The sequence below is a fragment of the Trichoderma reesei genome (genome assembly GCF_000167675.1).
Source record: "Trichoderma reesei QM6a unplaced genomic scaffold TRIREscaffold_29, whole genome shotgun sequence".
In the NCBI taxonomy this organism is placed as follows: Eukaryota; Fungi; Ascomycota; class Sordariomycetes; order Hypocreales; family Hypocreaceae; genus Trichoderma; species Trichoderma reesei.
The window spans coordinates 244,278-268,923 of NW_006711176.1; the positions used below are offsets into that span (position 1 = coordinate 244,278).

Consider the following 24,646-nt stretch of genomic DNA (forward strand, 5'->3'; position numbering starts at 1 on the left):
TTGGAGATATAAGTATCATCATGCTCAGAACATGGAGAGCACTCAGAAGCCGCCTCTGTAAAGAAGGTCATTGTTGAACTGCAAGAAAGAAGACGAGAAAATCAGTACAATGAGAGAAATTATCATTAAATTTGATAAGTCGGAAGAAGAAGATTCGCTGTCCATCACCCAAACACCGCTATCCCAACTCCATCTATAACGAGCACAACCTCCTTAAAACGCCACGCCAAATACGCCGCATTGTCCCATGCCATACGTATTTCCATCAGACTGCGGGCTGACAGCCATGAACGGATGTCCCCTCCGGCACGCATTAGTAGTGCATCCCTCAACCGGAGCAGTACGGCTCGTGAAGTATCCCTCGCAGATGGAGCCGCCAGCAGACAACTTCCAGTAGACGCAGTCCGCGTTCATTACGCAGTTCTGGCAACAAATGCCGGGATTGTTATTACCATCCCCACGGAAGCCCAGGACGACGTTGGGGTTTGACGGAGGGCCTGAAAGGAGGTACTTGTTGACGTTGGCTGGGTTGCATGGGTCCTCTGTGGCAGTGACGGGGTGTGTCGTGGTGACGGTGGCGGATTCGACAACTGTTGTCGTGGTGGCCTCGGTTGCAGTGGTAGTTTGCTCAACCGTGCTGGTTGAGGTGGCTGTTGTGATGACGGTAGAGGTTGTTGTGGAAGTCACTGTCTGCTTGGGAGGCGGTGCTCCGTTGATGTGAGTGATGGATGTCTTGGTGATCGTGACAGTCTCAAACTTTCTCCGATCCGTGACAGTCTTGGTGATGTATCTGGGACGGTCTTCCTCGATTCTGGTGACGACCTTTGTGGCGCGGGGACCGCAGCTCTTGGTAGAGGTCAGGAAGCATGCTAGAGGTTCATAATATTAATCAGAAGGCTCACGGCGATGCTATCATGTATCAGTATCAGTCACTTACAGCAATCGCGAGGAATCCTGTAGTCATTGCGCTTGTCTGAGCGCTTGCTGGGTGCCAGCGTAGGTGCCAGAGTGACTGTAGGAGTGCAGACTTCAGGGGCCCAGCTGACGGTCGTGGTGACATCTTGGGTACTGCAGAATGCTATGTTAGCCTCCAAGTCTCAATGAGTATTATACAGGTGTAGATCGTACGTTGTGACTGTTGTAGAATCAGTTTCGGTCTCAACAGAAGTGGTGGTTGTGGTGGCGGTTGTGAAATCGCTCGTCACTGTTGTCGTGGTTGAGACCGCTGTCGCGGTGGCCCAGGCTGTCGTTGTGTCTTTTTGAGTGCTTTGTGGCATTCCATTAGCTATACAGACTCTTGATGGTCATGATTGATCTGGCCAACTTACACAGGGTCAGTCTGAGTGATGACCTTGGTCGTTGTTTTGGTGCTCGGCGAGGGCTTCACGGTTTTGGTGTGGGTAAAAGTTGGGTGATGAGTGACGACGACGGTCTTGGTGATGGTTTTCTCAGGAGCCTCGCATGTCGAGAGACGGATATGGTGGGAGTCTATTTACAGAGACGAGTTAGATTAGGGCTCAGCTTCACCTCTTCCCCTTGAGTTCTGACTCACGAATAATAGCTGAACACTCGCGGGCAGTCCAGGGGGAGACGAATCGACATGACGGCGCAGCAGGGCGACAAGCCGGATCACGGGCATCAACAGCCTGGAGTGCTGATAGCACGACGGAGAGTCCGAGCAACTTCATCATGAACAAAATATATGGTGAACACTGACTTGGAACTTACGACAAACAACGAATGCTACAGAGAGGACTGCTTCATGTTATTTATCTCGTCCAGCGTGCAATTGCACATTCCCTTTCATGTCGATCACTCTGTAAACCCATCGCTTGTAGCTCATCTTCAAAGCTAGTCTTCTGACTATTGCTTCTGATCTTACATGCTCTAACAGCTTCAATAGCTGGGATCCCGAGTCCGCCCAGGCCTAGAATCGTGAGCTGTCCGTGCAGCGACTCGAGACTATTCGCGTCTAGGCCTGCCGCCAGCCGCTCTTCAGGCTTAGCGTTCGGCACTATGCCCCTGTGCCGAAGGCGATTGGGGCAGCAAGGACGGGTATTGCGGTGAAATGGCGAGATGAGCGGGTCGTCGAGGCTGTTCTCTGCATTGGCTGGGCTGTGGAGTTTGCCTCCCTGCCGTAGCGGTGGAGACTTGACTGACCGAGAGTCCGGAGAACAGCGGACTTCTAGCCTCATGCGTCGCGATCAGCTGAAAGCTGAAAATGGCCCCAGACGCGAAAGGAAGAAGAGAATGCAAGGTTAGTTCAACGGAGCCCAACAGCCGGACTAACAGATCCGGCTCTCAGGTAGCTATGAATGCAAGATTGATTCATAACCCCGGGGACAGCCATCAGGATGCCACTCCTTTTCTAGTTGATGAGCACTTCCGAGTCATACAGGTAGTACTCACAGCCTTATCAATCACCTGGAAGCGTATACAAGGTTCATTGGGAGCGTTGAAATGTGACTGCACTTTGGGCACCTAATCGTGTCTTACCAGTTGATCAACTCAGAACCTTTGGGCTACAACCACTGAAAGGGCTTGACGCTGATTGGTCTGCGATTGATGCCAAAGGAAATTTCCGTGAAGTTTGGGAGGACTTGAAATACACCTACCAACTATTTCACCCTCTCAGAGATTGAGCATACGCACGTAGGTAGAAACAGACGACAGCGGGGGAGCTTGTCGCTTGAGAATCACTCAAATCCATTCACATTTGTGGCATGAAACATTTAGACTTATTCAAAAAAAGCGACAAAGTAGTCAATTCATTGTCAACAGAAGCTGAGGCTCAGCTTCTGGTCTTCTGAAGACTGATCTCTGTAGCTGCGAGTACGCCCGCGGCCCTCTGCTGATGAAATGCCCATTATCGCGAGTAATAGCAATACGAACTCTGATCAACCGCCGATTCTCTCAAAAGTCACGTCGCAAGTCTGATTGATCATCCACATTGGTCAATGACGTTGCGTCCAACAACGTGAAGTTGACGACCACAGTTGATGTCAACATTAGCAAGAAGAAGATTAATGACAGGAAAAGAAAGGATGAGAAAACACTAGATGATTAGCCAAACAGTCCGCAGCGGCCAAATTTGTCCTGGCAACCGTCAAGGCAGTGGGCGTCAGTCGATCCGCACCATCCAGCCCTGGAGCAGCAGTTCTCGTACTTCTGGTTCATGCACGAGGCATCGCCAAACGCAGGACCGCAACGACCATCCTTAGTAGGCTTGTAAGTCTTGGTCGAGTTGCCGCCGCCGGGAAGGGTGCCATTCACGCTCAATGAACCATTCACGCTCAATGAGCCGTTGGCCGCAAAGGGGTGAGATCCGGAGCCAGATTGAGGCTTGGGCTCGGAGAAGAAGAGCCTATCGAAGAAGCTCCTGGGTTTGACGGGTGTGAGTGGCGCTTCCTCGTAGAAAGAGTAGTTGGTGGGGACGACGTCTTGGCCAACCTCAACTGCCCGCTTGAGGAAGCCGGCATCCTGGCTTCGATACCAGAACTCGTACGGGTCGCCGAGACACTCGCCGACAGTCACGGGTGTGAACCCGGCGTCGAAGAGCTGGCTGATGGTGTACGAGATCAGGGTCGACACCGTATGAGCCACGGTGTCGTGCTCGATGTGCAAGAACGAATCAGTGTCCGGGTCGGCATTGTCAAACCTAGTCCGGACAATCTCCTTGGACTCCTCAATGGCCTCATCGTCATCGTGCAGGTAGCCCTCGGTATCGAGGTCGAAGTATGTGACGTGATAGCCCAGCTCGCCGAGCCACTCGTTCACATCCTCATTGCTGGCGGAGTAGGGAGGGCGCATGTAGGTCGGGAAGACGCCAATGATGTCGGCAATGGCAATCTCGTTGAAGATCATCTGCTGGCGAAGACGCGCTTTGGTGAGGGTAGGCAGACGCTGGTGAGACCAGGTATGGCTGGCAATCTGATGGCCCTCATCCTTCATGCGGCGGATGAGACGAGGCCAGTCCTTGGTTTCGTCGTTGATGGCCCCCTTGCCAAGGTTGCGGCCAGTCACGAAGAACGTAGCCTTGACGCCATGGTCCTGCACAGAATCAATCAGTACTCTTTGTCAAGGTTCGGTAGTACTCGGACACTTACATCAAGGAGATTCAACAACTCCTCAGTGTACTCCCACGGGCCATCGTCAAAGGTCAGAGCTACAGTCCCAGGGACCTTGCAGTGGTAGATGGCCTTTCCGTAGGGCACCTCGCCAAATTGAGGGCGAGGCCACTCCTCTGTGTCCTCGCCGTCAGGGCGCGCGTTGGCGTCGCAGGCTGGACCATACTCATACTGGCAGGCAGGGGCAGAGCAGTACAGGAATCCAGACCCGCACCATCTGTGCCGAAGTCAGCGTCTGGGTATGAGGCTATCAAGAGGTTGACACCAAATCGTGTTGAGAGTAGATTCACGTACCCTTCAGCGGAACAACATTCGTCGCTCCAGCACTTGGTACCAAATGTAGCACCGCAACGACCGTCTTCCGTGACGGGGAAGTCATCAACGATAAAAGGCTTTGTGACATTTGCGTTGGGGGATGCGTCTCTCCTCGAGAGGGCGGTAGATCCGCTCACGATGCTTCTTGCGGCTGGCTGCCGAGGGACATAGGCTGCCGCATAGGCGCTTATAGACCAGAAGGCCGCCAGGGAAACCCTGGCGACACTGATATAGCCACACATGTTGTTTTGTTGCAAAAGACGGAGAGGTCAGGGGCAGCGGTCCAAGGCAAGGACGAGAGAGAGGAGGGAAGAGAAGCTTTAGGTGGGCTACATGGTATAAATAATCAAACTAGCAAGAGATCTCTGTGGCTGAAGATCCAAAGCGAATAAAGGCGCTGTTTATGCGTCGGTAAGAGGGAAGCTTTGGTCAAATATTGGGCCATAAACCTTGGATTGTAACTGGGCTCATCCATCACGCCGCGACATCAGCCAGCGGGCCGACGGCCAGGCCAAGCCAGTTGGTGGCCAGGCAGAGTAAGCCAAGTCTCAATAGCTACTGTGTGGCTGATGAAGTTGATTACGAGGCGGAAGGGGGTGCTCCCATGCACACATGTTCCCCCTCACCGCGTGATATGCTTGGATGGTTGGGGAGGACGCAGTGTCAGTTGAGATTGCCGAGATACCCGTTCTGTGCTCTCAGGTATATGGAGCTTAAGCGCGATAACGACGGTCAGTAGCGTTGCAGATGCCGTTACAGATGCCGTTGCAGATGCCGTGGGAGTAAAAGATGATACATTCTCATACTAAGCCACCTTGCCTCAGGGGCTAGATTATAAGGAAGGAATCTCTACAAACTCGGGACATGGAACTGATATCTAGCACTGAAGTGTAAACGTTCATCTTAATTTCGAGCTAGAGTATGTGATCAATGCCTCCATGCCCACATTTTATGCTTAAAGCAACCCGAATCTCGGGACAGGTGTGATCAGCATATGGAATTACTCATCCGCAGAAGTTCGGTAACACAGGACATTCAGCTGGGCGTCTTATGATGTGAGTCGGCGTCGTTGGCGTATCAATGACGGCCACATGTTGAAGTGATATGAATGAAATGAGACCACCAACATGATGAAAGGGCCGGAATAAGATTGCAAGCAGTGCTCATATGGCAGAAATATTGTTCGGAGTACGAGACGCCACCCGAACCCACTACCTTGAATGGTGACAGACACAACACTGAGAGGACCTTCGGCAGCAGTCCTGATTATTTTGGATTAATCCGATGGCTGAACACCACGGGACGTGTATCAGGACCGAACGGAAAAACAGGGAGTCGGTTGGAAGGCCACCGTGCAAGTACAGTACTACTAAGCAGACATGCTCGCGGAGCGGAAACAAGCCAAGGCTGAAGATTGGCTGATCAACTCGTCGGGTGATTGCGTCTGCCGATATCACTTTCAGAGGGTAGTGCAAAAGGTAAGCCAGCTGCTTTATCTGTGTGACGCCTCATAAATATGAGGGTGTATGTAAAGTGTAACGGTCCACATTCGGGAAAAAAAGATGTCGGGAGAATCGTGATTGTTAGACACCACGCGAGAACATTCACAGACTTGGGCTCCAGATTACCTTGCCTTACTGCTTGTATACCCAACTCCTTAGACGCAGACTCATCCAAGCAAATTTTGTACGAGTACTCTTGAACATGGACTGACTGAGGCCATCCTACCTCTCGAGGTCGGAACCGCTCGCTTCTCAAGCTCCGAAAATGGCTGTCGGATCTTCGTAGGGCTTCCGGATGCGATGATTAGCGACTTGGTGGCTTGAAAAGCTCCGAGCGAGGACCTTGCTAGTCTCCCAACTGGGAATGGAGGCAAGCCGACGTCCAAACTCTCACGCCATCGCTCCAGCCGCCGTTTTCTCGTGCTCTTCTTTTTCCTGCGGAGGACCGATGATCTTGTTCTCGTCATTGGCTGTACCTGGAATGGCGATAGAAGGCCTCTCAGGCGGGTTATACGGAGCGCCACGATTCAGAAAAATTCCTCAAGCCCCTCCTGTCTGACTTTTTGTGGCTGCGGCAAAGTGCGGACCCTTCCGGCGAGAGGAATGAGGCTGGCAAGCTCGGACTCGTCAACGATCAGATTAGATGATGACGGAGGAGCAGAATCAATGCAGCACGCGGCAAGCAAGGACAGGGGAGGATGGCGTTGTCTCGAAGCAACAACAAAACGATACCACTTACATACTTACATGCAGGAACTTCGGGCCTATGCGAGACTTCAGAATTTGGGAAGATGCACATACTTTCGCACTACGTCGAAAAGACTGGGTTCGAGGCTGGGATTTGGCTCCTACTCGCCGTCGCTTCGTCTGTCTTGGGAGAGGATCCCTGGACTGAACCAGTCTCTCTTCTCGCCACAATCCGTCGGGCCACTGACAAGAGCTTCTTGGCCCCCATCAATCCCATACAAATCGCCCAGGCGGTAGCACAAGAGAATGCCCACCCTGTTCAGCTCTTACTGATCCTTCCAGCAAGCGATTGGCTGCCTACCGCCGTGTCAATGCCCTCCCAGCTGCTGCGCCGCGCCACATATCGGGGCGGGCGAGTCCTTGCTTAGCCAGACTGGGAAGCAGAGCCCGATGGTAGGGCCTTGGTAGTTGGCTCATGAGTAGGAAAACGAAGAGTTTTCGCTGCTTCAGCGCTCCATCTGGCCCGCTTAAAAAAATCTGATGATCAGATAACGAGGAGAAGCCGGCTGAAGAACGCTTCTAGACTGCTTGGCGGTGGCTCCTTCGGGCCACCACTGCGGTGCGTCAACCTGACCGAACAAGCCTTGATCTAATCGATCGCATCAGGCGTCAGGCAGACAGTTTTTGATTAAAGTTGACGCTAGAGATGGAGATATATAAGGTAACTTGTGCGACATCCGTGACGTTTCGAGGACTGTCGGTCATCTTCCCCTCCTCCTTCTCCTCCACCCCCCCTTGTTCCGTTGCATACATATGCACATGCACTCTCGTCCGCATCCGGAGCATCTGGACTGAGATCCCAAGTTGGTGATTCAGCCGCCTCTTTCTCTTTCTGCTGTCTCATTGCTTCCGGTCTCTTGACTGAGGAGACACAGCGAAGTGACACTGAATCACATTGTCTGAATCGTGAAATTACCACTCGTCAATCGCGATCGAGAACATGTCTGGCGACCTGACACCTACTCCCCTCCCCGGGGCAGAAAAGACGGCAGAGCACATTGTCGCCAAGGATGATCAGCAGCATCAGAACCCCGAGAAATCGGCTGCCGAGAAGCTGAGAGACATCCAGTCGCCTGGTGTCTCCCGCATTGAGGCCATTTCCGGTGCCATCACCTTTGTCGACCGCATCTTCATCTTCCTCAGCGTCCTCCTCATCGCCTACTGCTATGGCCTTGACGGCACTCTGCGGTACACCTACCAGCCCTATGCGACGGGCTCGTTCGACAGCCACTCTCTCCTCGCCACGATCAATGTGCTCCGAGCCGTGATTGCGGCTGCTGCTCAGCCTACCGCAGCCAAGATTGCCGATGTCTTTGGTCGAGTAGAGCTCATCTGCGTCTCCGTCTTCTTCTATGTCATCGGCACCGCGATTGAGGCTTCGGCCACCAACATGGCGACCTACACCGGCGGCAATGTCATCTACCAGGTCGGCTACACCATGATCATCCTGCTGATTGAGGTCATCATCGCCGACATCACCTCAACCCGCGCCCGTCTCTTCTTCAGCTACATCCCCGCCCTGCCGTTCATCATCAACGCCTGGATCAGCGGCAATGTTGCCAGCGCTGTGCTGAAGGTGACGACTTGGAAATGGGGCATCGGCATGTGGTGCATCATCTACCCGGTCTGCGCCCTGCCGCTCATCATTTCTCTCTCGGTTGTCGGACACCGTGCAAAGAAGCAGGGCCGCCTGGAGAACTACCGCTCATCCTTTGAGCGTCTCGGCTTCAAGAACCTCGTCATCGAGCTGTTCTGGTTGCTCGACGTCATCGGCATCATCCTCCTCATCGCTGTCTTTGCCCTCATCCTTGTGCCCTTCACTCTGGCTGGCGGAGTTCACACGCAATGGCGCACCGCGCACATCATTGCACCGCTCGTCGTTGGCTTCTGCTGCATTCCTGTTTTCATCTTTTGGGAGCTCAGGGCCCCTCACCCGCTGGTTCCCTTTACTCTCATGAAGGACCGCTCCGTGTGGGCTCCAATGGGCATCGCCGTATGCCTCAACTTTGCTTGGGCCATGCAAGCCGACTTCCTCTACACCGTTCTTGTCGTGGCATTCAACTTTTCCATCACCGCTGCGACTCGGATTACGTCCGTGTACTCCTTCGTCAGTGTCGTGGTTGGAGTAATTCTTGGCTTGGTGGTTTACAAAGTCCGCCGTCTCAAGATGTTCGTCATTGCGGGAACCTGCCTCTTCATGGTCGCCTTTGGGCTGCTCATCCACTACCGTGGATCTACTGCCGACTCTGCTCGTGTAGGTGTCATTGCCGCTCAGGTCGTCCTCGGCTTTGCTGGTGGCTTGTTCCCCTACACTGCCCAGGCGTCGATTCAAGTCGGCCTGAAGCACGAGAACTTGGCCGTCATGACGGGTCTCTTCCTGGCCCTCTACAACATCGGGTCTGCACTGGGTAATACAGTGTCCGGAGCCATGTGGACGCAGATTCTGCCCCAGCAGTTGGAAACCAGGCTCGCAGGCATCAACTCCACGCTGGCGCTTGACGCCTACGGCAACCCCCTCGTGGCCATCGTTCCCTACCCCCCTGGTACACCCGAGAGAGACGCCATCATCGCTTCGTACCAGCACATCCAGCGCCTCCTCACCATCACGGGCATCTGCATCTGCGTGCCTCTGATTGCATTCTCTCTGGCGATCCGGAACCCAAAGCTCACAGGGGAGCAGACATTGGCTGCGAAGTCAGACCCCGAAGTGGCTCGGGATAGCGAGTCTCAGAACTAACAGGAGGAGAGAAAGTATCAACAAGGGGTAGACAAGGACTACAGGAGACGAAAAGTATATAGACCTGGAATTACAAGCGGAGACATAGAGGGGGCGGATATGTTGCTCCTGCTCCTAGCTTTGCAGAGTGTGTTAAAATTGGCTGTAATAATTGGGTAGCCTCACGAGTATATAATCTTAATGATCTGTTATTGAAACGCCTTTTCCCTATCGTCCGAGGTCCCTAGACAGGTGCATGGCCTTCGGCAACCATGAAGCAAGCCAGCTATCAGCAACGCGACGCCTTCTGAAACTTCTTGAGGCGGTCTGTGATATAACAACCAGATCGTTTCCTGGTTAAGGTGAGATAACGAAACCGTGTGACAAGCAGAGCCATCGGAATGCCTTGAACGAAAGGGAGGCTGACTAGGTACTAACACACAGGCATTGTCAGCTTCGCTTGCATTTGACGACTAGACTTGGTAGATGCACGCGAGTTGTCTAACGTCAAAATGGTCATTATTTTCCAACTTCATTTCCCCAGAGTATAAGTCAAGCAAGGACTAGTTCTTAGGTGATGCACCACGTTAGGATTCCAGCCACACACCACGAGAGGTGGACTGATTATGGTCCTGAGCTTCGCATAAGAGTTCCGAGGTTTGGAATCAAGACAGTCTTGCCCATTTCTCACCCTATTGACACCTCGGTTGATAGCAGAGGCTCCTCCCATATTCTGCCACAACAGCCGACACAAATCCCGTCTCATCCAGCAACAACCTAACTCCTTAGAAAACATGCCTCGGAACAAGTCTCAGTAACCGGACAACTTCAAGTTGCCGTCCCCCTCTGCGGAGATGTTCTGTCAAGGTAGGGTCTCGTCGAGGAGCTACCCCGCAACTCTTAATTGTCGCCGCTCCAATAGGAATGCCGCCAAGCGAAGCTACAGAGCCAGAGGGATCGCTTGCGTGTCATTCGCATGCATAAAGTGCGGTACAAGGCAGATTGGGCTGGAAGATCATTACGTGAGCTCAGGGTTCAAGACATCGGATTGGGTTGATCTTGCGAGCAGATCTGGACCATGGGCATCTAGACCGTAGACAATCGTATCCCCAAGCAAGGGGGGAGGAGGGGGGGCGAAAGAGTGCATGTGCAGCAGCATGTCTTGAATCAGTAGCACAAAGAGGACAAGGACTCTCCGCCAAGCAATGCCTACAAATTGCGTTGTCTCTGCCAGTCCATCTTTTCCAATTACATCGACTGTTCATCCGCCCAAGTCGAGTACCCGAGTCGAGCGATACAGTGCCGTTGCTCAGTGAAGCAAACCTACTTCATCACCATGTCGACTCACAAGGAGGGAACAGAATACGACATCATCTTTGCCGGAGGTGAGGCGTCTTACCATCCTTCACCCCTCACTGACCATCCTGTTGAACCTCCTTAGGTGGCACGGCTGCTTGCATAGTCGCTGGTCGATTGGCGAGAGCGGATCCCAGCCTCTCGATCCTCCTCGTCGAACATGGCAAGAACAATCTCAACGACCCAAACGTCGTCAATGCTTCCAGATATCTCTACCATCTGGCACCCGGCACCCAGACTGCCATCGTCTACAAGGGGAACAAGACAGATGACCTCAACGGCCGGGAGCCCATTGTGACGGCTGGCGGCATCCTTGGAGGCGGCTCGTCGATCAATTTTGCCATGTACACGCGAGGTATGATCCATCCCAAGCAATCAGGCGATCTCGGCAAACATGGTACGATGAATCTGACCTATAATGCACAGCTTCGGGTGTCGATTACGACTCATGGAACACTGAAGGATGGGACGCGAAAAGCCTCTTACACTATGCCAAGAAGCTGGAGACATACCACCTCGATCACCCAGATGTTGACCAGAGCGTTCATGGCCACGATGGTCCTATCAACGTATCCTTCGGTGCATACAGTGCCAAGGATGCCCAGGACGACATCCTGGCTGGCGCCGCAGCTGTTGGCTTTCCCGAAATCGTAGATATGCAGGATTTCAAAGCTGCCAATGGCTTCTCTCGATGGCTTCGATACAACTCGCCTGATGGCAAGCGGCAGGATACGGCGCATCGCTATGTCCATCCTCTGATGGCTTCGGGCGACTACCCCAATCTGCATCTTCTCGTCCAGAGCACCGTCAGCCGCGTCATTTTCGAGGGCAACAGAGCTGTTGGTGTGGAATACCTGCCAAATGCTTCTTTCCAACCCATCACCAACCTGACACATAGGGAGCCACTGACCATCAAAGCAAGAAAGCTGGTCGTACTCTCCGCCGGTGCTCTTGGAACGCCGCAGATCCTCGAGAGATCGGGAGTCGGCAACGCCGAGTTGCTCAAGAAGCTGGACATTCCAGTTGTTGCCGATGTTCCTGGCGTCGGCGAGGAGTATCAGGACCATAACTTGATCTTTTACTCGTACAAAACCTCTCTCAAGCCTGATCAGACGCTTGATGATTTGCATCGCGGGCGACTGGACTTTTACGAGGCTGTGGAGAAGAAGGACCCTATCGTCACTTGGAACGCGGTTGACCTGGCGGCAAAACTTCGTCCGACAGATGAAGAAGTCGCGCAGCTGGATCAAGAGTTTCAGGACCACTGGAACCGTGACTTCAAGGATCAGACGACGAGACCCTTGATGCTCCTGGCCGTCGTCAGCTCCTTTCTCGGCGATCACAAGACGCTTGCCGAAGAACAGGATGGACCCTCCCAATATCTGTCAATCGGCATGTACACTGGCTATCCCTATTCGCGCGGTGATATTCACATCACGTCCAAGGATCCTGATGCGGCACCTTGCTTCAACGCTGGTTTCCTCTCCAAATGGGTGGACTTGACGAAGCAGATATGGGCATACAAGAAACAGCGCGAAATCTTCCGCCGCACGAATGTGATGACCAGTGAGCTGCCCGTGGGGAGTCCCAAGTTTCGCGAGGGTAGCAAAGCCGCTCTTCGAAAGCAGCCGGAGGCGCTGGATGGCTTCAAGACGCTTGAAGAGAGAAAAGCTCTGCCGCCGATCGAGTACGATGAGGATGATGATAGAGCCATTGAAGAATACATCCGGTCAAACATTGAAACGACATGGCATTCTTTGGGAACTTGTAAGATGGCTCCAAAGGAAAAGGGCGGCGTGGTAGATAAGCATCTCAACGTGTATGGAACTGTTGGGCTGAAAATATGTGGTAAGCATGTCCTCCTCTCATCATCCATTCTTCGCGGCATTCTCACTATCCTTTTGCTAATCATATTTTGCAGACCTCTCTATTGCGCCCGAGAATGTAGGCGCAAACACGAACAACACGGCGCTTATTGTCGGAGAAAAGGGGGCGGATATCATAGCAAAAGAGCTAGGGCTTGTTGTATAAGCTCGGTCATTTTTCGAGTATCTGGGTACAATCTGCAAGACACCCATCAATATGGCACCCGATGTCGTCCAGCACCACCGAGCTGGGTATGCGAGGCGTCACACTACCTTAGTCTAAACGTCCTCCTTGTCATTACATAGAAGCTTCCCTAAACACTAGAATGTTATGACACTATTATCACCAAATAATGACAAACGATGGCGATAATATCTGGATAAGTATCCATGAGCTCAAGACAAGAAAATCTAGACGATGTCTCCGGAGGAGTCTGGCCTTAGCTGGGGGAACTCTTGCCACAATCCTCGCCAGAAATTTTGGTGACACTGTTACAAATGGCGCAAGTTGTACACGGAGTTGCGATGGGGTAAGATTAGGTGGTCCAAATCATCCCCATGCATCCTTTGCGGTTGTACAGTCGGATATGAAGTGTGCTTGATTCGGTGAGTTCGGATTCCGGAAACCCAGCGTTCAATTTGCAAGTAAAATTGATCTGATGGTCTATAAGAGAGAGAATGCAGATTAAGCGACAATTCCTAAATAACTTATATTACCATATGAATTGCCAACTACTAGACAATTGCCATTCTGAGTCCATCCGTACTTGTGGCTAGTAAATATTACCTGCCTGAAGCCGACTTGTGTATTAAAACAGCTCCAGGGTATGATCGCATTACTATCGGCACTCGAGGGTCACTGTCTGTCTCAGCTATGAAAATTTTGCCTGATCAACTGGCTAGTCAACCTCATCAGTTTCTCCTCATTCATTCATTGCATAGTTGAGCTGCAATATATAGTAGCCATACTGTGAATAGTGTTTCAAGGACGCGTGTTGTGTAACAGCATAGCAGTGTTTTGTTGCTGTGAAACGTACGTGACTTTGTTTGTCGCTAACAGTATACCTTGGGTAAAGTGGCCATACTTACGTAGAGTCACTTTGGACTCTTGCAAATGAAGTCATGGGCCAACATAGAATCGAAGGGTGCCTACATTACCTACGTGCCTATCTAGGTACCTTAGGTAGTAAACTCTGCGAGACGAGGGATACATGCCTGGATCTACATGTATGCGCCTCGAGTTCAATTGGTTCAGAGGTCAAGCCCGTATAAAGCAATATTTTTGAAATACCAGTATCTGATTGGGCTCGTGGTCTAGGGGTATGATTTTCGCTTCGCATGTGAAAGGTCAGGGGTTCAATTCCCCTCGGGTCCATTCTTTTTCCTCTTTTTACCATCTCTTTTCACTAATGTTTACTCAGCTTGTCTCCCCACTTCTGACTCGTTTTTTTTCAGCCCTTAGCTTTTGACAGTAGAAGCCTCTATAAAGCGAAGCACGCCTCGATTATGTAATGAGATGGGCTCGTGGTCTAGGGGTATGATTTTCGCTTCGCATGTGAAAGGTCAGGGGTTCAATTCCCCTCGGGTCCAGCACAACTCTCCTCTCGGGGAGACTCCTTTTTTGCCTTTCTTTCTGTTTTGCCCAGCAAGTCGATATGCGATACGCATGTTCTTCTCCAGTGGCCTTCGCGGCTATTCGTCTTACCCCAATTTCCCCACTATCTTGGTCGGCCGCGGCCGCCACAAGAGGGACGGATATTCTTGCTGAGAGTGTCCGAAGCAAGGGGCGGGAAGACACCATTCTTGGTTGAATCTTGCTTGAGATGTTGGTCATTTCATTATGCTCACAAAGACTGAGAAAAAATTGGCTTATATAACGCTCGTTGTACCTAGAAGGCGTCTGCACTGAGATACGACTTCTTCCAACATGCTGGGAGCTGAGGCGGCGGCCATTCCAGTTTTAGTCGCCTTGTTTCTGCGCGATTACTCGGGCTAGCCTTCGATCGCACACCCGGTGATGCCTTCGGGGTCTACAGAAGTTTGAAAGTCTTGATCTTTGACTTTATGAACATGTAGTTCTGTTTGGGGGAGGCAAGTCTGCGCCATCAATTCCCGGCAGTCGGTTTGGTGAGCTTCAGCATCGCAACCGCTTGGTTGCCCCCCTGCGAGAGTGCTTTTTATATACTATCTCTTGCGTTGGATTGCTCTGATGACCTCTGCTGTTATGGATGTCACTGACTGATATTGTGAGAGGCCATATTGTGGGCGTCTCCCGCTGGCCCAAGCCACTGTCCGGATGAGGCTACATAATAAGAGAGCTGGACGAAGCTGAGCTGAATCCTCCCAAGGTAATGTTGATGTGCCACAGTACACCGAGGATGTTACCGTGGCCATTGGGGCTATACCTCAGGAGTATGAGATACCTACAATGGACAAGCTTCAGTGAAAGGGTCACATAGACCTTTCCGAACTTGCGTCATGCTCTGCAGCCCAACTGTGATGGGGCATATCAACGCAAAAGTACGATAAGAGATTGCTACTCGGGTCCGAAATCATATATGGCTGACTAACGCGGATTCACCAGTAGTCATCCTGCGGGAGTAAGCTTATTGCTTCCCGAGGTCGAGATCGATCAACATCTCCGACGTCAACATCAAGGGATTTCGGTACCTAGTGAAGAGCTATAACATGTTTTTGAGTAGCTTTATTCTTCTCCGGATGATGGAGCGGTCTCGAGATCCCGACTCGACCTTTGTTGCAGCTAGTTAAGTGGTGCTCATATCATATCTGATTCTCCCGGGTTAAAGAGGGAGAGTGTCTTCGATGAAGATCGAGACCACGGAAGACACGACGGCTGCTAGCCCAAATGAACCAATATTTCTTTGCAGCAGGCTAAGCATGCTTACGATGTCGGCTCATCGTACAAGAACGGCTTCACTGAAGGCCAGCAATTTCAAGTCTAGTTGTTGCTCTGCAAGAAAATCTTTGATTCGTTTTCAAATATAGAGCAAGCATCGTTTACATGATGTCTACTAGTGCAGTGACTTGAGATACTGGCCAGTCACATTCATCGACTGATAAGAGCCTGTTGACAGCTAAGTATGCCATCATACACCTACCTATGAGGGCGAGAGATATCGATTGTTGTGGTGGGTAATTCCTGTGCGATCTAATCTAATCACCATTCGAGTGGCTGAATGATGCATACATGTAACGCAACGCGCACAATTAACCGGTAGCCTGAGCTTCTGCAGTATTGTAATACCAAAGCTCCCGCCTTATACCCATGAATGAAGCAAGCAATCTTCGGAGCTCGACATATCAGCGGATGACCTTCTTAGGAAGAGCGCTATCTATAATCCTGTCAACTTTTGCTACAGAGATGTGGCCGCTGTTGGAATCTCTTCACACATATAACTATGTGTAATCGCGATATTTCGGAGCTTGAAAGGCCGTTCCATTTGCAATCTCCATTGCAATTATGAGACAATCGAGACCATCTATACTTGTTCCAGCTATATCAGCTGAGGCGCGCATCAACCAGCAAGGGAGTGTCGAGCCAGGTGATAGGCAGCAAAGGAGAGAGCAGCTCGCCATCCTAGGGTTCAATGAGGTAATGAAGAGACCAATCAGAGACCAAATTTGGCGTCAATCATCCGTGCGTTATTCGGCGCGCGTCTCGGCAGGGTCATTATCTTTGCGGTGCTTGATAATGCAGAGCCTCCGTTCTCGCAGCTCGACCTGACCCGAGGTATTCGAGCTGAGGGGTATCTACCTATTCAATGACAATCTTTGGTAGGGACAGAATTACGGTGTGTGCATCGAGGACCTTTGACCAGTCATGGAACGAAGCGGCCTGAATCTCTTTCTTGGCAGATGCCATTCCTCGTCATGGCTTCGTGATACAAGCATTGGCCTCTCTTTGTGCGACCTTACGATCAATACAATCGTAGGCAAGCGACTCATTAAGCATGATCAACTCCCGGGAGTATTTGCAATTCGACTTTCCCGATTGAAACACTTCCGTGCAAGCGACGGTCCAGTTGGTGGTGGATCTGATAGCAAAACACCAGTCAATGAGAATCCCAGGTCATGACGAGATCCGTTTGGCCTCGCGATGACCCGCTACCCGCCATTCGGATCATCAGCAATTCAATTGGATTTCTAGGGGATTAAGACGGAAACGTAATGAGCCAAGCATCAACAACCATATTGCGTGCTTCACCCTCGTACAGCTTCTGCAGCGATTGCACTGTATAAGATGGATGGCGTGATCCGCACTATCAATAGCATCAACAAGCTTACGGATCCTCTTTGGTAGCGAAATACTGCGAGGCGCTGCGGACGCTGGCAGATTGAACATGTACCGATTAACGTCATTCATCTGTTTGACTGCCGGAACGGATGATCAGGCAGGTCCTCACATTGGATGATTGGACGACGCGCCAATTCGCCATAGAGTTGAAGATGCATGCCATCAAGTGTGGGGGTGGGGTTGCCCGAGCCGATGGGAATGAGAAGCGATGGGCCGCAGCAGTGAAGAAGAGGGGAAGAAGATAAACCTGTAGGTTGGACAGAGTGTATAAAAGGGAGGGCTGTGCCCAACGAGGAGCGAGATTAACTTTGGATTTGGAGCAGAACAATATTGGAATCACAAGAAGAAGGATCTCTGTCTAAGACACAATGGCTCCCGCTTTGGTTGAGACGACTACTACCACCAACGACAAACCGGTTCCGGAATTTGTCTACAGGCTTGATGGACAGTACAAGGAGATTGACTTGACATACATTGACAAGGACGCTGAAGAGGGCAAGGCCGGCGGACCTGCTGCCAAGGTGAGTCTCTGTTTGCTCCTATCACTATCGCTCACGAGGCACTCAAGCTCACCAACATCTAGTACCCTCACTACCTCCCAACATGGAACCCGGCTCAAAAGTACCCTCCTCTCACGCCGTTTGAGCACTACGAGCACGGAAAGGATGCCGACACATCCTACCCCAACCTTCTCCCCAGTGGAGTCAAGGTCACTGACCTCACTCCACACATTGGCTCCGAAGTGAGAGGCATCCAGCTGTCCTCCCTCAGCGACGCCGGCAAAGACGAGCTGGCTCACTTCGTCGCCACGCGCAAGGTCGTGGCCTTCCGAGACCAGGACTTCGCCGACCTGCCCATTGCCGACGCGCTCAAGTTTGGCTCCTACTTTGGACGACACCACATCCATCCCACGTCTGGCTCTCCCGAAGGCTACCCCGAGATCCACCTCGTTCACCGCGGCGTCAACGACAAGGGACATCTGGACTTCTTCAAGACGAGGACCAGCTCTGTGGCCTGGCACTCGGACGTCTCTTACGAGCGGCAGCCTCCCGGGACGACGTTCCTTTACATCCTGGACAAGCCCGAGGTCGGCGGTGACACCATCTTCGTCGATGCCGTTCAGGCGTACAAGCGATTGAGCCCGCTGTTCCAGGAGCGTCTGCACGGTCTCCAGGCGACGCACTCGGGCATCGAGCAGGTTAATGCGGCTGCGGCTCGCAACAGCATCAAGCGACGTGACCCCGTCGTTCACCCTCACCCCATTGTCCGAACTCACCCCGCGACGGGCGAGAAAGCTCTTTACGTCAACCCCCAGTGTAAGTCTTCGAGCAGAACATGTTTGACTTGACGTATCAGATCGAGACAAGACTAACGACGTACCAGTCACTCGTGACATTGTCGGCATGAAGAAGGAGGAATCCGACGCCATCCTCAACTTCCTGTACACTCATCTGGCCCAGGGAGCCGACTTCCAGGCCCGCGTCAGGTGGGAGGACAGGACCGTCGTTGTTTGGGACAACCGAGTGACCCAGCACAGCGCTCTGGTAGACTGGGACAACGGTCAGAGGCGACACCTTGCTCGCATCACGCCCCAGGCTGAGGAGCCCTACGAGACTCCCTTCCAGGGGTGAAAGAAAGAAAAAGAGGAAAGGGATGAAGGTGAATTTGTGACCATATTAGCGATATGACTTGATGTTTACAGGCAGCTATTGGCCTTGTACAAAATAGGACTTGAATGACAGTGGATGCGAATGAATGAGATGTTTGGCTGAACGAGGCTTGCCCACCACCGTGCAAAGAGACCAAGTAAAACCATCGACATGTTTGCAAATCACAGACAAAACAAGAGCTGGCAAACTGCCATCATTGATGATGATTCCAATCAAGACATTGTCTTCTCGCTTACTCATCGCCTCCGTCCTCGGCTCATCCACAGAGCGCCACCAACAGCTCTGCTCCAATTTTTGTCCCCAGATCTTGTCAACTGGAGGGCGCGCGCACCAAAATCATCACGGCATATAGCGACCTATCATCACGAATGGCCGTTGTAAGTTGAGCCAAGATATATTGGCCGACTACCATCGGCAAGAAGACACCTTGTGTCATCTTCTGTTTTTTTTTACTCATCGCTTTGATATGGCCACTTCGACGACAACCGCTGTTGAGCTCCTCCAGCTTCCCGTACAAACCAATCGAACTCACAACAACGCCAGCAGAGATGAGTCTCAGAATGCCTCTCCTGATGATGTGCTGGAGGCATCCCGCTTAGCGGACTCTGTCGTACCGGATGGAGGCTATGGATGGGTTGTCGTTGGTGCCTGCGCAGTCATTTCATGGTGGGTAAGTACAATAATCTCCACGTTAACATCTGTCGAAGCTCTCAGACTGCCTGGAGAAAGGACATATAGACACAGTGCTAATAATGCTATAGTTTGTCGGAATGGGCTACAGCTGGGGCGTGATTCAAGGAGCCCTCGTGGAAAAGGGCCTCTCGACACCAGCAACTCTGTCCTACGTCGGTTCCCTCGCCGTCTCCCTCATATCATGTATGGCTATCCTCAACGCCCGCATCATCCGAGCCATTGGCGCCCAACGAACCGCCTTGCTAGGGATCGTCCTTCTCGGCATATCCGAAATCATCAGCAGCTTCACAGTGTCCAACCTCGCTGGGTTATTCATCACTTCCGGCGTCATCGTAGGTCTCGGCATGAGCCTCTGCTTCATGGCTGTGTCTGCTACCCCGGCTCAGTATTTCAGCAAGAAGAGGGGACTGGCAAATGGCATTGTATTTGCGGGAGGAGGTCTTGGTGGAGCGACGACAAGCTTCTTCCTGGATGCTGTGATCCAGCGACTTGGAACTGCATGGGCGTATCGAATTCTCGGGTTCGTGACGTTGGCAACGGGCCTTCCTGCCGCGTGGCTAGTCAAGGAGCGATCACCTGTCAAGACTGCATCGTTCATTGAGTGGTAAGCCGTAATTATTCCTTGATGCTCGCTATATGCTAACCAGTCTCCAGGCGTCTCTTTCGCGATCTTGGGTTCGTCATCATCTTCGCTGCCGGCGCAATCGCAACGTTTCCTCTCCTCGTCCCCCCTTTCTTTATTCCTCTGTACAGCAGATCAGTTGGACTATCTTCTTCTACCGGAGCTGGTCTCCTGGCAGGCTTCAACCTGTCATCCGCTGCGGGGAGAATCCTCTGCGGCTTCTTCTGTGACAAGTTCGGGGCGCTCAATGTCCTGTTCTGTTCCCTGTTGATTAATGCCGTCACAATGTTGGCACTATGGCCTGCATCCACGACTCTGGCCCCCCTAACTGTCTTTGTCGTTCTCAACGGCGCAGCGAATGGAGGCTTCTTTTCCACCATGCCCACCGTGGTTGGCAATGTCTTTGGATCGCAGAGAGTGTCTGTGGCCATGGCCATGATCGTCACAGGTTGGGGTGGCGGGTATTTGATGGTAAGCTCACTAGTCGCTAATCCCTACACTCATCTATTTATCCATGAAGCGACTTAACACTATGGTATTAGGGCTCCCCGATTGCTGGATACCTTCTTGATGCATATGGTGGAACAGGCAGCGGATTCCAGGCGTACCGGCCTGCCATCACCTATGCGGGCTGCATGGGACTTGGAGCTACGGGCCTTGTGGCATTCGCCCGATTGAGAAAGGACCGATCGTTGATTGCAAAAGTTTAACGTGCTTTAACTAAAGGTCTGAATGATATTCTAGAAGCTATGCATGCTATCACTCGGTAAAGGCATGTACATGATGTAGAATGCTGCAACTCAAGCGCGGACCGCAACCAAGAATAGACGAGGATATCGCAACAAAACAGTCCCATCATCGCAGAGAGGGTAAAGTTCCTTCAGCTTCTCCAGGTACGCCGCCAGAAATCCCTCCCTTTGCTCCGGTTCGAGGGGATCAATAAACGGCCTCAACCCCGTGCCCTTTACCCACTCGACAATCTCCTGGTGACCGCCCAATGGATGGTTGTAATATGTGTGCCACACGTCGATTGACGAACACAGAGGCTTCAAGCCGTTGTAGAGCTCCAGGGGCGTCTGGAAGGGGCCGAGAGAAGGCTTCAGACGTCCAAGTGTCTCCGACCAAGGGCCGTTCTCGGCAACTGCACGCATAGCCTTGTGAGATGCCTCGGTGTGGTTATCGGGGACTTGGAATGCCAAAACACCTCCAGGTTGAATAGATTCGAGCAGTCGTCTGAGAATGGGGATCCGGTGCTCAAAGTCTATCCACTGAAAGACCGCATTGGAAAAGACTAGGTCGACTGATTCCTTGGGTTGGTAAGTGTGCAAGTCCGCCACCGTAAATTCCAGGTTGGGAAGCGCCTTGCGTGCGGTCTCTATCATGTTGGGGGATGAGTCCATGCCCAGAATATGCGCGTCTGGCCATTGCTTCGCAAGCACCTCGGTCGAGTTTCCAGGACCGCATCCAACGTCGATGATACGCTTTGGCGTTGCCAGAGGGATTTGGGCAATGAGGTCGCGTGACGGTCGAGTGCGCTGCTCGGCGAATTTGAGATATTGCGCCGCTGACCAGTCTTTGGTGCCTGCTGCTCTCCCCTGGCTTGCGGCTTGAGTGGCCATTGTTTTGCTCAAGAGGCTTCTTGAAAGTTGACTGAGGCGGTGGCAGATCATCTTAGTGATGGATGAAGGAGGAGAAATGGCTATTCAAGCTTCAACCCATTACTCTTATATATGCGTTTCCTGGACTGTGTACAGCTGACATACGCACTTGCAGACCGTTGAGATGGTTATTACACCATCTATTTCCAATTGCTTTATTGGAGCCTCAGTTTCGCATGCATGAGCTTACAAAGATGCTCACCCACGATGCCAACGCGATGAATCTACAGTGCAGTGATCCGAGCTCTGATTCGGTTGTCCGAAACTATTTCCGGCGATGCCTTCGGGGCCGAGAGCTCCTCAGAGGGAGCCCGAGGTCACGTGGATCATTACCAGTGCCTAACCACCAAGAGTGAAACGAACGACAGCGAATACCAACAGTGTGATATTGCCTGCCTGATGTGTATACCTATGGCCAAGTCCGTATTCAAGTCTCTTATGAGTGGTAACATGTGAGAGGTGTTGCTGTCCTTGATCCATTGAACGAATCTATCAAGCATCTCAGAGGAGTCAATTGACCAAAGATTAGGCTAGGAGATGGAGACAAAGTAGTCTCAGTAGGACAGCCAGTGGTCATATAGATATTCAGCCCAATTCACTTCGTAAAGTATTTCGTTTGAGCAACTCTCTAGCACATCGAGCATCTCAAAAGCTTCAGCGAATCTGCACAACAGCATGGCGATGACCCCATACCCCTACCCCTCCACTTACACGTATCTTCGTCGCGGGGCCATCTTGGCGCCACGTTGATGGGGTCGGAGCCGTTTTGACATGTGTCACACTATAAAACAACAAGGGAAACGATGTTTGTATTTTGGCAGCGATATTTGTAATAGTAGAAGCATCCTCACCAGAGTCATGCCGAAGAAGAGCATATCAGGTGCTCAATCCCCGCCAGCTCTTTGCTAAGCTGGACGGGGGTCAAGATTCCACGTTACATGGCAAGCCACTTTGTAAGGTAAGCAAATCCACTGCCGTTACTGGTAAACCGAGCTGCTTGACCCCCACTGCTGGAAACAATGACAGAATAGCCTATGTCGGCCAATGCCAACGAGCGATCCTCGAGCAGCAGTCTCCGGGGAACAGATTCAATCAAGACGACAAGTTCCAAGAGGATTTCGGTAACGGTATCCGGGACGTTACATTATTCTGATGTCTTAGTTGCTGCCCCGCATGTTGTTACCAGACTCCAGCGGAAGGGACTCGACTTCGAACATCACCACAGACCCGGAAGCCGAGCTCATCCATACCTTTCAGGCCTTGAGGAGATAGAACAGACGATTGACTTCAATTGGCTACAAAGAGGCGACAGCAATTCATCTATCTAGCATTTGTTCAACGCAGTCACGATGCCATCCCCGGAACAGCGCAGGAAGATCGGCCAGGTGAGACCTCGAATGCGAAACAGGCCTCTGTACACCACACTCGGGCTAACGGACTGATGCCAGCTCTTTGCTGTTGGTTTCCATGGCCGTGAGATCAACCAGGAAATCACCACTCTGATACGCGACTACGGCGTCGGGGCAATCGTCCTGTTCAAGCGCAACGTGCTCGACGCCGCTCAGCTACAGGCGCTGTGCTTGGGCCTGCAAAAGATTGCCAGAGATGCAGGCCACAATCAGCCGCTCTTCATCGGAATCGACCAGGAAAACGGCCTCGTCACTCGCATTTCGCCGCCCATTGCCTCCCAGCAGCCTGGGCCGATGACTCTTGGCGCCGCCGGATCCTTAGAGTATGCGTATGAGGTTGCAAAGGCCACGGCGGAGATGCTGCGGTATTTCGGTATAAACATGAACTATGCGCCTGTTGGCGATGTCAACTCAGAGCCACTTAATCCTGTAATTGGCGTTCGAAGTCCCAGCGACCAGGCAGAGACGGTGTCTAAGTTTGCAGCAGCTTGCACAAAGGGCTTGAGGGAGCATAAGGTCGTGCCGTGCATCAAGCATTTTCCTGGTCATGGCGATACAGCCGTTGACTCTCACTATGGATTGCCAGTCATCAACAAATCAAGAGCCGATATGGAGAAGCTGGAGTTGATCCCCTTCCGCGATGCTGTTGCCGACAACATTGAGATGGTCATGACTGCTCACATCTCTCTGCCACAACTAGCAAAGGACGGTCTCCCTGCCACGCTATCGCCAGATACAATTGGAATCCTGAGAAACGAGTGGAAGTATGAAGGAGTCATTATGACAGATTGCCTGGAGATGGACGGCATCCGCGCCACTTACGGTACCGTTGAGGGCTCGCTGATGGCATTCCAGGCTGGCGTCGATAATGTCATGATATGCCATACTTTTGATGTGCAAGCGGCGGCTGTCGACTACATCTGCGGCGCCATCGAGAGTGGAAAGCTGTCCCAAGAGCGTGTGGACCAGTCATTGGAACGCCTCCGGAAGCTCAAGGAGAGATACACGAACTGGGATATTGCTCTCCACGCAGAGCCACCAGAGGCACTGGAAGCGATTAACGAGAGGGGAGAGAAGCTCGCCCGTCAGGTATACGCAGACGCGACGACGCTTGTCCGGGCACAAGAGGGCCTTTTGCCCCTCAAAGCAACTGCAAAGATTGCTTTTGTCTCTCCCGGGCCCGACGTGCCCATCGGAGGAGCCGTCGATAGCGGAACCTTGCCCACCCGCGTTCCTTGGATTGCCGATACTTTCGGAGAGCAGATTCGCAAGAGAGCGCCCGAGATGTCAGACGTGCGATTCACCAGTTCTAACTTGACGGAAGAACAGTGGGAACAAATTGACGAGGCCGACGTCGTCATCTTAGCCACTCGCAACGCCCGTGAGTCGAAATACCAGAAGGAGCTTGGTCTTGAAGTTGCCAAGAGACGGGGGTCGCGGCCATTGATCTCAATCGCAACGTGCGCGCCTTATGACTTTCTGGATGATGAAGAAATCCGCACGTATATTGCCGTGTATGAGCCTACTGTCGAAGCGTTTTCGGCGGCGGTTGATATTTTGTTTGGGGATGCACAGCCAAGAGGAAAGTTGCCAGTGGCTCATTGATCTACATAGGTACAATAAAATTCTATATTGTATCTTCTAGGTACCT

At 52.0% G+C, this 24,646-nt stretch overlaps 9 protein-coding genes across 9 annotated transcripts; 6 read left to right on the forward strand and 3 right to left on the reverse strand.

Moving 5' to 3' along the window:
* Positions 1-213: 213 nt before the first annotated feature.
* Positions 214-1,690, reverse strand: TRIREDRAFT_123976 (uncharacterized protein; the record flags this gene model as incomplete). The annotated part of the gene is made up of 5 exons (XM_006969206.1): positions 214-869; positions 938-1,068; positions 1,129-1,266; positions 1,329-1,488; positions 1,553-1,690. 5 exons carry the CDS (start codon positions 1,686-1,688, stop codon positions 214-216), a joined length of 1,221 nt encoding a protein of 406 aa, XP_006969268.1.
* Positions 1,691-3,063: 1,373 nt separating this feature from the next.
* On the reverse strand, positions 3,064-4,483 carry TRIREDRAFT_69490 (uncharacterized protein; the record flags this gene model as incomplete). Its single annotated transcript, XM_006969207.1, has 4 exons — positions 3,064-3,234; positions 3,436-4,050; positions 4,101-4,344; positions 4,422-4,483. Coding segments are annotated over 4 exons (1,092 nt in total), but the record flags the coding sequence as incomplete, so codon positions are not given.
* Positions 4,484-5,821: 1,338 nt separating this feature from the next.
* On the forward strand, positions 5,822-7,059 carry TRIREDRAFT_111811 (uncharacterized protein; the record flags this gene model as incomplete). The annotated part of the gene is made up of 3 exons (XM_006969148.1): positions 5,822-5,920; positions 6,436-6,523; positions 6,698-7,059. 3 exons carry the CDS (start codon positions 5,822-5,824, stop codon positions 7,057-7,059), a joined length of 549 nt encoding a protein of 182 aa, XP_006969210.1.
* A 365-nt stretch (positions 7,060-7,424) lies between these two features.
* Positions 7,425-9,622, forward strand: TRIREDRAFT_82017 (uncharacterized protein). Its single transcript, XM_006969149.1, has one exon. The coding sequence runs from the start codon at positions 7,632-7,634 to the stop codon at positions 9,426-9,428; it is 1,797 nt and encodes a 598-aa protein (XP_006969211.1). The 5' UTR covers positions 7,425-7,631; the 3' UTR covers positions 9,429-9,622.
* Positions 9,623-10,673: 1,051 nt separating this feature from the next.
* TRIREDRAFT_123978 (alcohol oxidase) lies at positions 10,674-12,972 on the forward strand. Its single transcript, XM_006969150.1, has 4 exons — positions 10,674-10,792; positions 10,849-11,118; positions 11,190-12,611; positions 12,685-12,972. Exons 1-4 carry the CDS (start codon positions 10,744-10,746, stop codon positions 12,792-12,794), a joined length of 1,851 nt encoding a protein of 616 aa, XP_006969212.1. The 5' UTR covers positions 10,674-10,743; the 3' UTR covers positions 12,795-12,972.
* A 4,339-nt stretch (positions 12,973-17,311) lies between these two features.
* Positions 17,312-18,664, forward strand: TRIREDRAFT_123979 (uncharacterized protein; the record flags this gene model as incomplete). Its single annotated transcript, XM_006969151.1, has 3 exons — positions 17,312-17,464; positions 17,527-18,259; positions 18,327-18,664. 3 exons carry the CDS (start codon positions 17,312-17,314, stop codon positions 18,572-18,574), a joined length of 1,134 nt encoding a protein of 377 aa, XP_006969213.1. The 3' UTR covers positions 18,575-18,664.
* A 415-nt stretch (positions 18,665-19,079) lies between these two features.
* On the forward strand, positions 19,080-20,638 carry TRIREDRAFT_69574 (uncharacterized protein; the record flags this gene model as incomplete). Its single annotated transcript, XM_006969152.1, has 4 exons — positions 19,080-19,283; positions 19,375-19,910; positions 19,961-20,399; positions 20,471-20,638. The coding sequence occupies 4 exons, from the start codon at positions 19,080-19,082 to the stop codon at positions 20,636-20,638; spliced, it is 1,347 nt and encodes a 448-aa protein (XP_006969214.1).
* Positions 20,639-20,728: 90 nt separating this feature from the next.
* Positions 20,729-21,558, reverse strand: TRIREDRAFT_82026 (uncharacterized protein; the record flags this gene model as incomplete). The annotated part of the gene is made up of 1 exon (XM_006969208.1): positions 20,729-21,558. The coding sequence occupies exon 1, from the start codon at positions 21,545-21,547 to the stop codon at positions 20,729-20,731; it is 819 nt and encodes a 272-aa protein (XP_006969270.1). The 5' UTR covers positions 21,548-21,558.
* A 1,473-nt stretch (positions 21,559-23,031) lies between these two features.
* TRIREDRAFT_69557 (glycoside hydrolase family 3) lies at positions 23,032-24,600 on the forward strand (the record flags this gene model as incomplete). The annotated part of the gene is made up of 2 exons (XM_006969153.1): positions 23,032-23,133; positions 23,233-24,600. Coding segments are annotated over 2 exons (1,470 nt in total), but the record flags the coding sequence as incomplete, so codon positions are not given.
* Positions 24,601-24,646: the final 46 nt, after the last annotated feature.